The following is a 14766-nucleotide window of genomic DNA, read 5'->3' as shown; positions in this document are numbered from 1 at the left end:
CTCAGGAACTGTTTGATAAGAGGGGTGAGAGAAGAGAGGCGGCTCAGTGTTGTAATGAGCCAAAATGGCAGAGGTATGGATCTTAATGGAAGAGAAGGATAGGCTTCTGTTGAGTAGATCTGCTAAGTAGTCCAGGATTAGAGGCAGGGAGGGCAGAGTTGTGTCCTCTCCTTTAGACTGAATTCAGGAGCAGTATCTTTTCCACTTATCAGCATAGGATTTCCTTGTACTAGGTCTTCTGGCCTCAAGAATGATGTCCAGCACCTGCTTGCTTAGGCTGGTTACTGGGGGAGATTTCAAGGAATAAGCCAGGCTGCAAAATTTAGGGTTTGCAGTTACGGATGCAAGATCTGTCCCCCCTGCTGAGATAGCAGGGTTGGGTTCTGCTGTAGGTGCAAGGGTGGCACAGGTGACAGGCTGCGCAGGAGTGGGTACCAGTGCTGGCATGGCCAGTCCGGGGTAATCAGAATTGTCCTTGGCCTGTCCTGTCTTATTTTGAGCAATACTCTTGGAGAAGGGGCAGAGGGGGAAAGGCATAAATTGAGAGATTTACCCACTGGAAGGATAGGGCATCCACTTTCCAGGCCGTGCTGTGAGGTGTCCTGGTGCAGAATTTGCTGTGCTGGTGATTGCAGGTGGAGGCAAAGAGATCCAACTCTGATGTCCCCCATTTCTCTGTCTGACACTCGTGTGGGTCTAGGAGATTTCTGCTTAAGTTGTCTGCCAGCGAGTTTTGTTGGCCTGGCAGGAATTGAGCTTGTAGATCGACCTGCATGCTAAGGCCGTGTTCCACAGGGCCATGGTTAGCCTGCAGAGTGGGTAAGAGTAGGTTCCCCCCTGCTTGTTGATGTACCACATAACTGTGTTGTTGTCTGCTTTTATTAGCAGGTGTCCTGGTGAGAGTAGGGATCTGAAAGCTGTCAGAGCATGCTGCACAACTAACATCTCTTTTAGGTTGATGTGCAGATGAATTTGACTTGGGCTCCAATGGCCCTGAATGCATTTGCCATCCATGTGTGCCCCCCCCCCCCCCAGACACAGTGTGATGTGTCTGTGGTTAGGGTCTGGGTGGCATGGGGGGGGGTAAAGGATAGACCCTTGCTGTGGTTGCATGCTGCTGCCCACCAAAGAAACTCTGTCCTTATACAGGTTATGATGGGAATGATGGTTTCTAGATCCTAAGAATGTTGGCACCAAAGACTTTTTAAGTACCACTGAAGTTTCCTCATATGCAGTCTGGCATATGGAATTAGTAAAATGCATGAGGCCATGAGACCTAGAGCCTGCAGGCTTTTTCTTGCGGATAGCTGGGTTCTGGTGGCCATTTGAGTAAAACAGTCTGTCAGATAGGCTTGTTTTTCTGGAATGAGGAATGCCATCTGGGATGCTGTGTCCAAGCTTGCTCCCAGGAATACAATCTTTTAACTGGGGACTAGTTTTGATTTCTTTTCATTGATGGTGTGCCCCAGGGAGGTTAGAAGCTTTTTTTAAAAATGTCAGGTGCCGTAACAGCAATTCCTGACCATCTGCCTGGATCAGACAGTCGCCCAAGTACAGGTAAATTTGAATATTTCTCTGTCTGCAGTAAGCAATGGCTGGAACCAGGCATTTTGTGAATACTCTGGGAGCAGTGGATAAGCCAAAGGGAAGTGCAGAGAACTGATAATGCATAGATCCTGCCCTGAAGTGTAGTTATTTCCTGCATGACTCCCTTATAGGGATGTGCAGATAGGTTTCTTTTAAGTCTAGGGTGACTAACCAGGCATCTTTGGCTAGCATAGGTAAAAGTTGCTGCAGGGTGAGCATTTTGAATTTTGGTACCACCAGGAAGGTGTTGAGAATTGAAAGATCTAGGATTGGGCGCCAAGTGCCCTCTTTTCTGGGTACCAGGAAAAGTCTGGAATAGAATCCTTGACCTATCTGTTCCGCAGGAAAATGCTGAATTGCCCTTATAGAGAGCAGGGACTGAACTTGGTTTTGTGCCTCTGCCGAATGATTTGGAGGGAGGTCTGGGAACTCTTTTTGGGGTTGGCAGTGAGTGGAAGTAAAATTTGTACCCCTGGGATACAATGTTGAGGAGGACCCATCAGTCTTTGGTGATGGAAATCCATTTTTTTTTTTTTTGTATGAAGAGCAAGTTTTCCTCCTAGGGGCACAAGCTGTTGAGCAGAGGTGGGGAGTGGAGTAGAGAAGTCATTGGGAATTATTTCCGTAAGGGATTGGCTTAGCACTCTCTGCTTTAGAGGTGGCGGCACTCCATTGCTTAGATCTCTGCATACCCTGAGACTGTAGTCTGGGGGGTCTGTTTCCCCTGGGTCTAGTTTGAGATAGTTTTGAGGGGGCTGGAAAGGACCAATGTTTCGAGGGGCAATGCCTACTGAATCTAGGAAGCTGTACTTGCAAAAACTCTTTGACTGCATAGATTTAGCTTTTTCTTCCATCTTTTTAAGAACCTCTTCTGCTTTGGTGCCAAACAGATTGTCCTTGTTCAAAGGAGCATATAGTAACTTTGATTTAACATGGTCTGGCAAAGGTCTGCTCCTTAAGCCAAGCATGCCTTCTCAGTAAAGAACCAGTGACTGCTGCCCTGCAAGATGCTTCTAGGGTGTCAAAGCCACACTGCAAAGTATGCTTGCTGACTTGGCTTTCAGAATGCATAAGCTCTTGCAATTCCTTATTTTCTGCACAGTCTGTAAAGGTAGTTATTTTTTGCTTAATAGGTTCCATAATATGATGTAGGTACTTCAGCATGTGAAACTGACAATGCAAAGCCCTAATGGCGAGAGTTGCAGAGGTATATACTTTCTTACCTCATGTGTCCAGAGCTCTGGGATCCCTGTCTAAAGGGATGAGATTCTTAGCTGTAGTTGCTTTCATACCTTTAGGCCTCTGGGAGATGACCTCTGGGTCAGCAGTAGGATTTTTGAAAAGGAATTTGTGAGAGTCAGGTACTCTGTAGTACCTGTTTGGTTTCCTAGGAGCAGGGGGGGTAAGGTATCAAGAGTTAAACTGGATTCCATAAAGACCTCATCCACAACATCCAGGACTGGGGATATTCATAGGTTCATAGATAGGTACTAGGCTATCGGCCCTAGGGCCTATATAAGCCTAGCCAAAAAGGTACCCTGGCTTTCGCCACACAAGAAAATTATTTTCCTGTGCCCCTGTTGAGCAGAGCCGCAGAGGTGATCCCAGGGTGAATTTCCTATTTCCCATCCAATCATCAAGATTTTTCTTGAAGAGTGCTAATGAGGAGCTTTGTTTGATATAGATAGGCAGTTTGTTCCAGAGTATGGGAAGTCTCTGGGACAGGAATCTATCCCTCCAACATGTTCCATTTATTGTGGTGACAAGGTTTAGGTCCCTAGAACGTGTGGCTCGGAGGGATTGGGATTTCTTTAAGTGGAGCATGTTCAACAGCTCTGGGTCTGACATAGCTTTGTATGTTTGGCAGAGATCACCTCTGAGTAGGCGATATGCGATGGAGTAAAGCTGGAGTTTTTTGAGACGGTCTGCATAGGGCATCTGTTTGAGGCCGGTAATCCTCTTTGTGAGGTATTTCTGCAGCCTATCCAGTTGTTGTAGATGTCTTGTGAGGTACATACCAAAAGGAGTGTTGTACCCAATAATGGTTCTAATGAGTGACGAGTAGAGGGGAACAATTACCTCTTTTTTCCTGGATGAGAAACCTTTTGTGATGAGGTGTGCCACATAGAAGGATTTCATGACTACTGTGGCAATGTGAATATCAAAGGAGAGACTACTGTCCACCTGTGTCCCAAGGTCTCTTTATCACACTTTCAGTGTTAAGTAGACTACCAACCATGTGGTAACTCATGGGTACAGAGCTTTTACCAAAGGGGATGACAATGCACTTTTTGGCATTGAGCTTGAGGCCATGGCTTTGACACCAGGCATCTCTCAGTGAGGCCCTTTTGTACGATGTCCACATTGTTAGGAGTTTCAATTATGGCTCCTAGTTTGCAGTCATCTGCGAACTTCGTTAGCCAAAGACCTTCTGTGTTAGCCTGCACTTCAGAAAAGTAGATACCAAACAGGAGAGGACCCAGGACTGAACCCCATGGTACTCCACTTGTCACTGGTCTGAAGTCTGATTTGGAGTCTTCTACTTTCACAGTGTGGGTTCTGTCAGTGAGCCAGTTGGCAACCCATCTTGTGACATAGGGATTTAAACCTAGTTTAGTGAGTTTATCTATAATTCCAGAGTGCAGGAAGGTGTCAATAGCCTTAGCAAGATCTAGAGAGGCTGTGTGAACCACCTTACACTCGACTATGGCTTTGGTGACTGCTTCAAAGAAGTCAGTCAGGTTTAGGAGACATGATCTGCCTTTTACAAACCCAAACTGGGTGGGGTCCAGAGTTTGGAGATTACCAATGTCTTTGTTTATAAGTTCCATGATGATACGTTCCATGGCCTTGCAGACCAGGCTCGTTAGACTAATGGGGTGGTAGTTCCCAGGGTCCGTGGTGGCTCCCCTTTGTGGAGTGGGATAACCTTGTTATGCTGATTAGGGGAAGTCAGCCTTCCCCTGCTAAGAGAAAAAGCGACCAGTCCCCCAGCAGCCTGCTAAAGGCCTATATTGTGGCAAATCTAGAAATTCTCTGAGTCTCTTTTTGGATTGAGGATAGTCTTGGCATTTCCAATGGAAATGCTCTCTTAAAGTATGTGGGATTTCACCAAAAGAAAAGTCCTCTGGGGGAGAGGCAGTGGGAATAGATCTGCATCTGAATCCTATTAAGCAGATAAGGCCATGTCTTCATAATCAGAAACCTCAGAGTCGTCGGACTCTTGGTGCATTAAGGCTGCTGGGGACTGGTCTCTTTTTCTCTTAGCAGGGGAAGGATGACTTCTCCTAATCAGCATAATAAGGTCTTCAGCCATTTTAAGCATTTGATGTTGTGGCAAGGGAGCAGATGCATGCGTTTTGGTCTTCGGTTTTCTAGGCATAGCACGTATTCTTGGCCTTAGAAACTCGATAGTTTTAGACAGAACTGAAGATGCAAAAGAAGTCGTCGGTTTGAGTCGAACATCGGTAGTACAAAGTACTTCCTCAGATGCCAGTGCCTTCTCAGCAGCTCTGGATCCATCCAAGGTAGAGACATCCGCAGGTTTCATAGTCAAAGAAGAGTCTCGCAGCATATCGGACTAAAAACGAGTCTCGGTAGAGGCCTGCAAATCCATTGAAGCAGGCATCAGGGGCTGCGAAAGCACCTCACTGAGTACCGGCGGACTGTCGACTAGCTTAACAGAAGCATTGTTGGCAGCTTTGGACCTATGCGGTCTGTCTCTGTCTATATCCTTATGTTTTTTCAGAATATCAGTAGTCGGATGGCTTACTGAAGCCATTTCAGAATACAGAGATCGAGAACGAAAGTATTTAGTGACAAAAAGGGCCAGACAACAAATGGTTCGGGCATTGAACAAGGCACAAAACTGACAGCGAGGTATGTCGTGATCTGGGCCTAAACAGGTGACGCAGTAAGAATGAAAATCTTGATGTGGTATTTGCTTTCCACAGGCAAGACAATTGTTAACTTTTTCTGACATCGGTTAGAGCAAGAAAAAAGGATCTCCAATGGGGTACTTAGCTTTAGAAGACTTCAGGATGATTCAATTTGTAAACAAAAAACTCAGGTAGCGGTCGACTGGCACTTGTGCGAACTGCTTCTGCTACGGGCTCCTCGGTAAGAAAGACTGATGTAATGGTGTCGGCTGCCTGTTTTTATACCCCTGACATCAGTCCTGGAGCGACAGCAACCAATGCAGAAATACTAAGTCTCTGGTATTTGGGCCGACTGAGGGCTACCTGCAGGCAGATAACCCAAGTGTGATGACTGCAACAGTGAAACACGAAGAACATCTACCTAAATCTTCCTCAAAGCATGGTTTCAGAAGACCTTTCAAAATCAATTTTTTTTTTCCTTTCTTTGAAGGACTCTTGAGCTAAATGAGTGACAAAAGTACAAGTCTCTTGTAAGTGAATAGCCGCCAAACAGTAGACACATATACTATGACTGTCCGCTATGGACATTTTCTGAGTACATTTTTGACATTTTTTAAAACCCGAAGGTTTATGATCCTTCTCTTAAGACTCCTTAGACATAATTGTCACACTGTAGCAAAGGCAGAAAACTATAAGGTACAAAAAGGAATCAGGTCCTCTAACTAAAACAGACCCTAACTACTGGAAGGAGGAGAAAATAACACACCACACTAAAATGCAGTAAATGCCAATGAGAGGACTAGGTCCTCTGACTTAAACGGACCTAGCCCTGCCAAGTACAGGAAAGGAACACACCACCCTAGAAATAGAAAGGCAAGATTAATAGAGGACTAGGTCCTCTAACTTAAACGGGTCTAGCCCTTGGAAACAGTTAAGTTACCTAAGCTTAGACAAGCACATACACAGGCAGAAAGCTAATACCAAAAAAAAAAAAAAAAAACGGACTAAAAAGTAAGTCCTACAATGTAAAACACACTCATCAAAGCTAGTAAAGAGCCAACAAAGGGGCTCAACAAGAAGAAACAGCAAATTCTAAATAGAAATAATCGAAACTACCACTACGGGATACCAGCAAAACAGGCCTGTGGAAAAAACATCGGCCAAACATTATTTTATCTAAGAAAGACAAGCTATATATATATATATATATATATATATATATATATATATATATATATATATATATATATATATATATATATATATATATATATATATATATATATATATATATATATATATATGTGCGTGTGTGTGTGATATATATATATATATATATATATATATATATATATATATATATATATATATATATATAGATATATATAGATAGATATATATATATGAAAACACATAAGAAAAAGTTTAACTTAGCCACGGCCAAGAAGAGCACTTCTGAACTCGTAAAGTGGCAAACGAGATATGAAGATTGATACCACTGCATGATGGGATGCTTACCTTGCCACAAGCCAACTGAGAGACTTCGAGCTTCTGTAATCGGCCAAGTTGGAGCCGAGGATCGGCTCCGAACCCACATGTAAGAATGAAGGCGAGATACGACAACATAACATCATATATTCATGCATCTTGCCAAACACCAATAGTTTTTCAAATATTTACAATGTTCATTACCTTTATTAAAAGGAGAAAAGTAAATGCATCATTTATTCATTCACTCATTTGTTCTGTGATAGCTACTTTATCTTACTCAGTGGCACTGCAGGAGTTGAAACACATCCCAAAAGCAGTGAATGTTAGTCATGGAAGTGATGTTGGATATGTCATTTCAAGGATCACAAGTTCACCTGCTGCATGCTTTTTGGGATGTAGAAGCAAGCTGGAGCACCAATCAAAAGCCCAAAGACACAGAGAGGGCATTCAAACTCCACACAGAAGGCAATGAACTGAGGAACAACCCAGAAACCAACCCAAAGAAAATGCACCTTTCAGTTAAATACTTCATGCTATTGAACATGAAAAAATGCTTTTATAATTTTAAGAGACTTACAAGCTGGGACTATTTCCAGCATCAGAAGCTGACGTTCTCGAAATTCCCTCATTGCTCGATGCCTCCTAAGTTGTAACTGTTGTCTCAGCTCTTCCTCTTCTTTTTTTCTTCCCAACACTTGCAGTTCTTGTTCGCGCTTTGCCCTAATGGTTTAAATGTCAGACCCATTAATATAAAAAGGATCTCCTGTTTTGCTCTAAAGTTTAAAATGCCAGAACTAGCAATGTTAATACATGATCTACCCAGTCATGCAGAAAAAAATAAATGTAATACATAAGGATTTTAAATATTACTTCTTTTTACTTAGGATTCACAAAAGCTTCTTTATTCTGAGGGCAATAATGTGCAACTATATACTCTTCTTCAGATATTAAATTATGCCATCTCAGAAGAAAGCAGAACCAAAATATATTTTTCTTTATAACAGTAATATTGTAGAGTTTCAACAACATCCATTTACAGCTGCAAGACAGAGTGCTCCCGTTTCCTGCAGCAGGATAGCTATGCAGTTTGCTCATCAGAAAATTAAGAAACTGTATTTTGCAGTAGCCCTGACACCTCTGTCTGCTTGATTGCTGTCTTACAAAGTCCAATTTCAGGCCATCTGAGGGTGTGCTTCTAAATAACATATACATCAACATACCAATACTAACAAATGCTGGGCTATAAATGGATAATCTGAAAACTTATTGAGAATTCTGCAAGTGTTTCTGCTACCCAACATTAACAGTAAATCCTCAGCAAGATCTGTGGGTTCATCACGTTATCTGATCTCTTGCAGGCCACTATACCTTATTAAAGAAGGTTATCTGGCTGAATCTAACTGTCACATCCACCTCATTGCTAACCTCCCTTATATTCAGACTACTTCACCTTTATCACTGCCTCTCCTTGCTCTGTAGCTAAAAATTGTCAGACATGGCTACCTACTAAGATCTCAAGATCTAGGGGGAACTAACTTAACTGACAAACTTCCTGACTTCCAGATCAAATTACAAATGTAAATGATTACAGTGAATTTAGGGTAAAATGTTTGGGCTTCCTAACACGAGGAACTGCTTTTCTGACAATGGTTAAATGTCACTTTGGTTCTATAACTTGACAAAGCTCACCTGCAATGAAATAACCAAATAGCTCTCCTGTGTATTTGAAGCTTAAGATTTTTTTCTTGGGATCGCTGTTAATGGACATTTGAAAATTATCTTAGCTTAAAACTTATGACTTCTCCAATGTCTTGGAACTCAGTCCAATTTAATTATTTCTGAAATATCTCCCCCTCCACTGGCCAAACAGCTGACTGATGTCTACGACTCCAATTTTGCAAGTGGGTGAGAAACACTTGTGGCACAACCATCAAAATAAGCAACTACCATTTCTCCTGCTGTACATGCCCACAGACAATGAAACTTTCAGCATGCAGTGAGCCTTTGCAAAGGTACGTCACCTGCTTCCTCAAGTTATGTAACTCCTCAGAAGTCCCTATTCCCCTTACAAGAAACTGTCTGTATGAGATTTTTGCTCTTTGCTGGAGACTCTAGCATTAGTTGTATACCCCAGGCATTTGTGAACCTCCCCCATTCTTATCAGGCAAAAGCAGGAGATGTCTCATCATGCTTCTCTTTTATCTCAAGAGCTCTTCCAGCACCACCTGGAGTACTAATCAATCCCCCAAAACTCTGGGTCACAGGCAGGGTTTATCCCTGTATGCCACAGTGCTGGCAACATTTAATTACTTGGTACTCTGGTCAAACACTGTATTATAGTCTGCTAACTAATAGTATTGATGACTACTGAGTGTCCTAATTGCACTGTACTGCACTAACCTTAAACCTTCTGTGAAACCATTACCTGTTTAACTTTCTGTACAGCTATGAATTTACCTCACTAAGAAATTAACTTCAAAATATCATACTTGCTTTTCTGTATATCATACTTGCTTTAATTACAGGGCGGCCGCAGTGGTGCAACAGTTAGCGTTGCCACCTCACAGCAAGAGGTTCTCTGGTTCGATCCTCGGCTGGGGTGCCTTCTGTGCGGAGTCTGCATGTCCACCCTGTGGTCGCATGGGTTTCCTCCGGGTGCTCCTGTTTCCTCCCACATCCCAAAGACATGCTGTAGGTGGAATGGACACTGTAAATTGGCTCTAGGCATGAGTGTGTGCATGTGTGTGCCTTCTGTGGAAGGTTGGGCAATGGGCTGGCAACTCGAGACTGTAAAACTCCACTGCCAATCATGAGCAGATGGGTGATCCACTGTGGCGACCCCTAACCAGGAAAAGTTGAAAGAAGAAGAATACTTGCTTTAACTATATCTTCTATATTACTAAAGGATTCATTTACTTACTTGTTTGTTTGTTTATTAACTAGGTAGGATGACTATTGTGAGGACCCCTTTAGTAATATAGATGCTTGCCACTGTGAGTAATTCTTTACTATGAATATTATCAGCATGCAATGTTTCAGAAATAACAGCCAAATCTAAAGCAATCTTTCTCTCCTACACTTAAAATACTTGCATTTAAATCTATAGCTCATTCTAACTCAGTTCTGCTTGCTACAATAAAAACAATAAAATGTCAATATCTACTTAATCTTACCCAGTGTCACTGTGTTAGTTGAAGCATATCACAGAAAGCAGTGAATGTTAGTCATGGAAGTGATGTTGGATAGGACACTATGGCTAAATGACTCCATGAGGTTAGAAAATATATGTTAATAACTATTTTCAAATAAGTAACTAAGCCATATTTCAACTACTTAAACACAATGTAGCACATCCATAAATGGATACAGTTTACAAGAGTGAACACGTATATGACTGAATGCTTTTTTACAGTTGTAAAACAAAATCCTCATGTACGCAACCTTTTTGTATGAGATCATGTTGCAGTAGGGTAAGGGAATTTTCCCTTATCCTGCTGGTGTTCAATCTTGGAGTTGGCATACATAATGAGCAGTGGATGAGGTGGGTGCATGGGGGTTGTCCCCCTGCAAAAAAAAAAAAAAAAATTAGTTTAAGTTTTGCTTACTTTCAATCATTTTAGATTTGCTCTAAAATGATCACTGTTTTTCCATTCACTCTTTTGAGCATTTGATATAAAAGTACAGTTGTGTAAAATCTTACCATAACACTAGATGCCCTTCTCTTCACTGCTCCAGTATTCTTAACATTAAAGATTCCCTGCCAAGGGTGGCCCAACATCCGGCCAGCATACCAAAGCCTTTAGGTTGTTATTGATATACGCCGTACCTCACATGTATGCTCCCTAAACAAGGCAGAGGGCATAAAGGTGACATCCGAAAGCATCATTCTCAGAACTGAGAGCCCTAGGAGGAACCCAGCTTTAGGATACCAGAAGGTAACATACACATCCAGAGGGACAAAAGACCAGGGAAAGGAGGGAGGGAGTGAATACTGTAACAGTAGGTCATCTACTGTTCTGGTAAGATTTTAAATAACTGTACTATGTCCTTACATTTCACTGTTGCAGTATTCTTAACATGAGGGAGAGTGCAAAAGTTCAGGAAGAAGAAAGGGAGGAGGAAGGACCAGCAGAGCCTTTTAGGAACCTATGAAGAATGGCTCTAGCAAAAAGTACAGTTGTGTACACTTACCATAAATGTAGATGTTCGAGTGTATTCACTGTTGCAGTCCTTACAAAATGAGTTATCCGGCTCCCAGTAGCCCTCAGTCGGCCAGAATACCAAAGTCCTTGGTATATGATGTCGGCTGCCTTCAGTTTAAGCCTGACGTCAGGTACAAAGGAAGGCAGCCAACGCCATTTCCTCAGTTTTTCTTGCCTTAACTGTCAGGAGCCCCCCAAAAAAGGTTAGACCAGGAAAATAAAAATCCAGTCTGTGCCCTAGGAAAAAAAGGGCGATGGAAGGAGGGGGGGCAAGGACTGCAACAGTGAATACACTCGAACATCTACATTTATGGTAAGTGTACAGAACTGTACTATGTTCATCATGTTTCGCTGTTGCTGTCCTTATAAAATGGGTTGGTTCCCAAAGTCCAGGAAAAAAAACAAAAGGGAGGAGGAACACCCACTGTTTAAGGGGTGGTACAGATGCCCTGCAACACTGCAGTGGCAAAACCAGCCCTGGACTTAGAAAACAAGGGTAAATTGTAATGTTTAGTGAAGGTGTGGACAGAAGTCCAGGTAGCTGCTTCCAGGATGTCCCTAGTAGGTACACCTCTTAAAAAAGCTGCTGCGGTAGAAGCTGCTCTAATAGAATGGGTCCTAATACTCTGTGGAGGAACCTCGCCATGCTGTAAGTAACAGAAGTGAGTACAATGAGCAATCCATTTAGAAATGGTCTGCTTTGAAATAGTTTTGCCCTGAGCAAAACTGACCAACAACTGATCTAACTTTCGAAAAGGTTTAGTCCTATCCAGGTAAAATCTAAGCTGTCTATGCACACCCAGGGAATGCAGTAACCTTTCTCCTTTATTCTGAGGATTAGGAAAGAAGGTAGGCAGGTGGATAGTTAAGAGTCAAGCTAGATACCACTTTAGGCATAAAAGAGAGATTAGTTCTAAGAGAAACCCGATCTACATGGAAGATGATAAAAGGCTCAACTGCCATTAAGGCCTGCAGCTCAGAAATTCTTCTAGCTGAAGTAATAGCCAAGAGAAAAGAAGTTTTCTAGGAGAGAAACTTCATATCTGCTGAGGCAGCTGGTTCAAAAGGAGGCAGAGTAAGTTTCTCAAGTACAAAATTAAGATCCCAAGCAGGAGTAGGCGCCCTTCTGGGAGGCTTTAAATTGCTAGCTCCACTGAGGAACTGTTTCATCAAGGGATGAAAGAAAATGAGTTGCTCAAAGGAACAATGAGCAGAAATAGCTGAAGCATGAATCTTGATAGAAGAAAAGGTAAGTCCACCATTAAGTAAGCCTGCCAAATAGTCAAGAATAAGAGGAGTAAGTTGAGAAGGGTCTTCCCCTCCAGTCTGCATCCAAAAGGAGAATCTTTTCCACTTATCTGCGTAAGATTTCCTAGTGCTAGCCCTCCTGGCTTCACAAAGGACCTCAATCACCTGTTGGGAAAGGTTTAAATTATGAGCCAGGCTGCCAAATGCAGAGTCTGAAAATGAGGATGCAGAATTTTTCCCCCTCCTGGACCAAAAGATCTGGTATTAGGGAAGATGCCAAGGCTGAAACTGGGAGAGACTGTGAAGTAGTGGATACCAATGTTGCCTGGGCCAGTCTGGAGGTAATGAGGATGGCCCTTGGTTTTTCGCTCCTTATCTTTAACAGCACTCTGGGAAGAAGAGGCAGAGGAGGGAATGCATAGATCGAAATCTGTGTCCAGGGGAAGGGCAGAGCATCCACATTCCAAGCTTTGTCGTGATGATCCCTGGTGCAAAAGGTTGGAAGAAGGTGGCTGGTTGGAGATGAGAAGAGATCCACCTGGGGAGTGCCCCAACACTGAATGATTCAATAGAAGATGGTCTTGTTTAGTTGCCACTCGTGAGGATCCAGGACCTGCCTAGGTATTGAGCCTTCCTGGAAGAAACTGAGCTATCAGATGAATGCCCATGGAAGCTGCCATGAATCAAAGTATCATGCTTTGTCTGCACAGGGGGGTAAGAGTGAGTCCCTCCCTACTTGTTGATGTACCACATGATTGTGGTGTTGTCTGTCCTGACTAGAAGAGGGATTACCAAAACACGTTTTGGAGTTACTCAATAAAGCGAGCTTTTTGGCAGTTGGTGGACAGTTCCCGTGTGTTTGGATTTATTGGTTTATCTTTTTGAATTTGGGCGCCTTTTTTGTGTTTTGTGTTGGTTGCGGCGCCCTGCCATGGAGAACAGTTCACCAACATTGAGCCGTGAGGAGGTGGGACAGTCACGCAAACTGATCGGACAGCTTACTGAGCTAATAGAGCTCCTTACTCCACTTTGTTCTACGTTGATTGGCAGAAGATCTAGTGATGTTGACGTCATGTCCGAAGGGACGGAAAGAGTCGGGCTTTCTAAACACAAGAGAAAGAGACACAATATTGAACATAGCCCTACTTCGACGGAAGAAGCGGAACCGAATGGTAGCAACTTCAATCCTGCCAACACTCCTATGGTGTTGCATACATCGACTGAACGGCATAACAATAGCCATGTACGGGCAACGACCGTTAGTCGGAGTGCTAAGGAGAACTGTTTAAACTGTAATGTCTCAGGTACTGTTCCCACTATTTCTAACATTACTAATATACAGGAATGGCTTAAATGCCCTCTTAATATTAATTTTGATCATACAGAGGATGGTGCACCAGTGGATGGTGACTCGTATGTTCTGAAAATTGAAAAATTGTCTGGACTTATGCATAAATACAAAACGCTTAGTATTGAGAATTGTTACCTTACTGAATGTATTAAACAGAAAATTGTACCAAAGGGGTTGAGGGTTTGGAAGTACCCTAACAATGTTGAACCTGGTACATTATTTCATAAGGAGCTTATCAATGTTTTTAATGAATGTGGTCTTGAAATACTTAGGCTCATTATAAAAGAGAACAACAGGATTTTGAAAGATCTTGAACAGGAAATTGTGATTTTAGATGGTTTTATCAAAAATGATATGCTTTTTGAAATCAAATGTGAAAAAGATAGATATTTCAGTATTAGATCGGATATTGATGCTAAAAGCACGTTGTTGGAACAAAGGAAGATAAATAAATTAAAAAGGGATGTGGAGGATTACCAAAACATGTTTTGGAGTTACTCAATAAAGCAAGCTTTTTGGCAGTTGGTGGACAGTTCCCGTGCGTTTGGATTTACTGACTAGAAGAGTACCAGGAGATAGAAGATGCTTGAAAGCCATCAAGGCCTGCTGGACTGCCATCAGCTATTTCAGATTTATGTGCAAATGAACCTGTTGATAGTTTCAAGTCCCCTAAATGCATCTGCCCTCTAGATGAGCTCCCCAAGCATAGTCCGAGGCATCTGTGGTGAGAGTCTGGCTGGCAGGAGGTGGACAGAAAGGCAGGCCTTTGTTCTGTGCACAGGCCATCGTCCACCAAAGGAACTCCATCTGCAGGCAGGGAATCAGAGGAAGAATCAAGTCTAAATCCTGTGTGTTGACACCAAAGGTTTTTGAGGTACCACTGAATTTTCCACATAAGCAGTCTTGCATATGGAATCATCAGAATACATGAAGCCATGAATCCCAGGAATTGCCTTGCAGAGAGCTGGGTCATGCTTGCCAAATTCTTGAAGTAATTTGAAAGATCCAT

General features: G+C 42.6%; 1 protein-coding gene across 1 annotated transcript in view; it reads right to left on the bottom strand.

Moving 5' to 3' along the window:
* Positions 1-14766, bottom strand: part of IQCB1 (IQ motif containing B1) — a 1943919-nt gene that overhangs the window by 598556 nt on the left and 1330597 nt on the right. Inside the window, exon 14 of the mRNA XM_044075021.1 lies at positions 7534-7676. Within this exon, the coding sequence (XP_043930956.1) occupies positions 7534-7676 (143 nt within the window). The remainder of the gene's footprint in view (positions 1-7533; positions 7677-14766) is intronic.

Source organism: Protopterus annectens, chromosome 6.part0 (genome assembly GCF_019279795.1).
Source record: "Protopterus annectens isolate FY-2018-M chromosome 6.part0, PAN1.0, whole genome shotgun sequence".
In the NCBI taxonomy this organism is placed as follows: domain Eukaryota; kingdom Metazoa; phylum Chordata; order Ceratodontiformes; family Protopteridae; genus Protopterus; species Protopterus annectens.
Note: the sequence above shows the minus strand (reverse complement) of the source record. Positions and strands in the feature narration are given on the sequence as shown.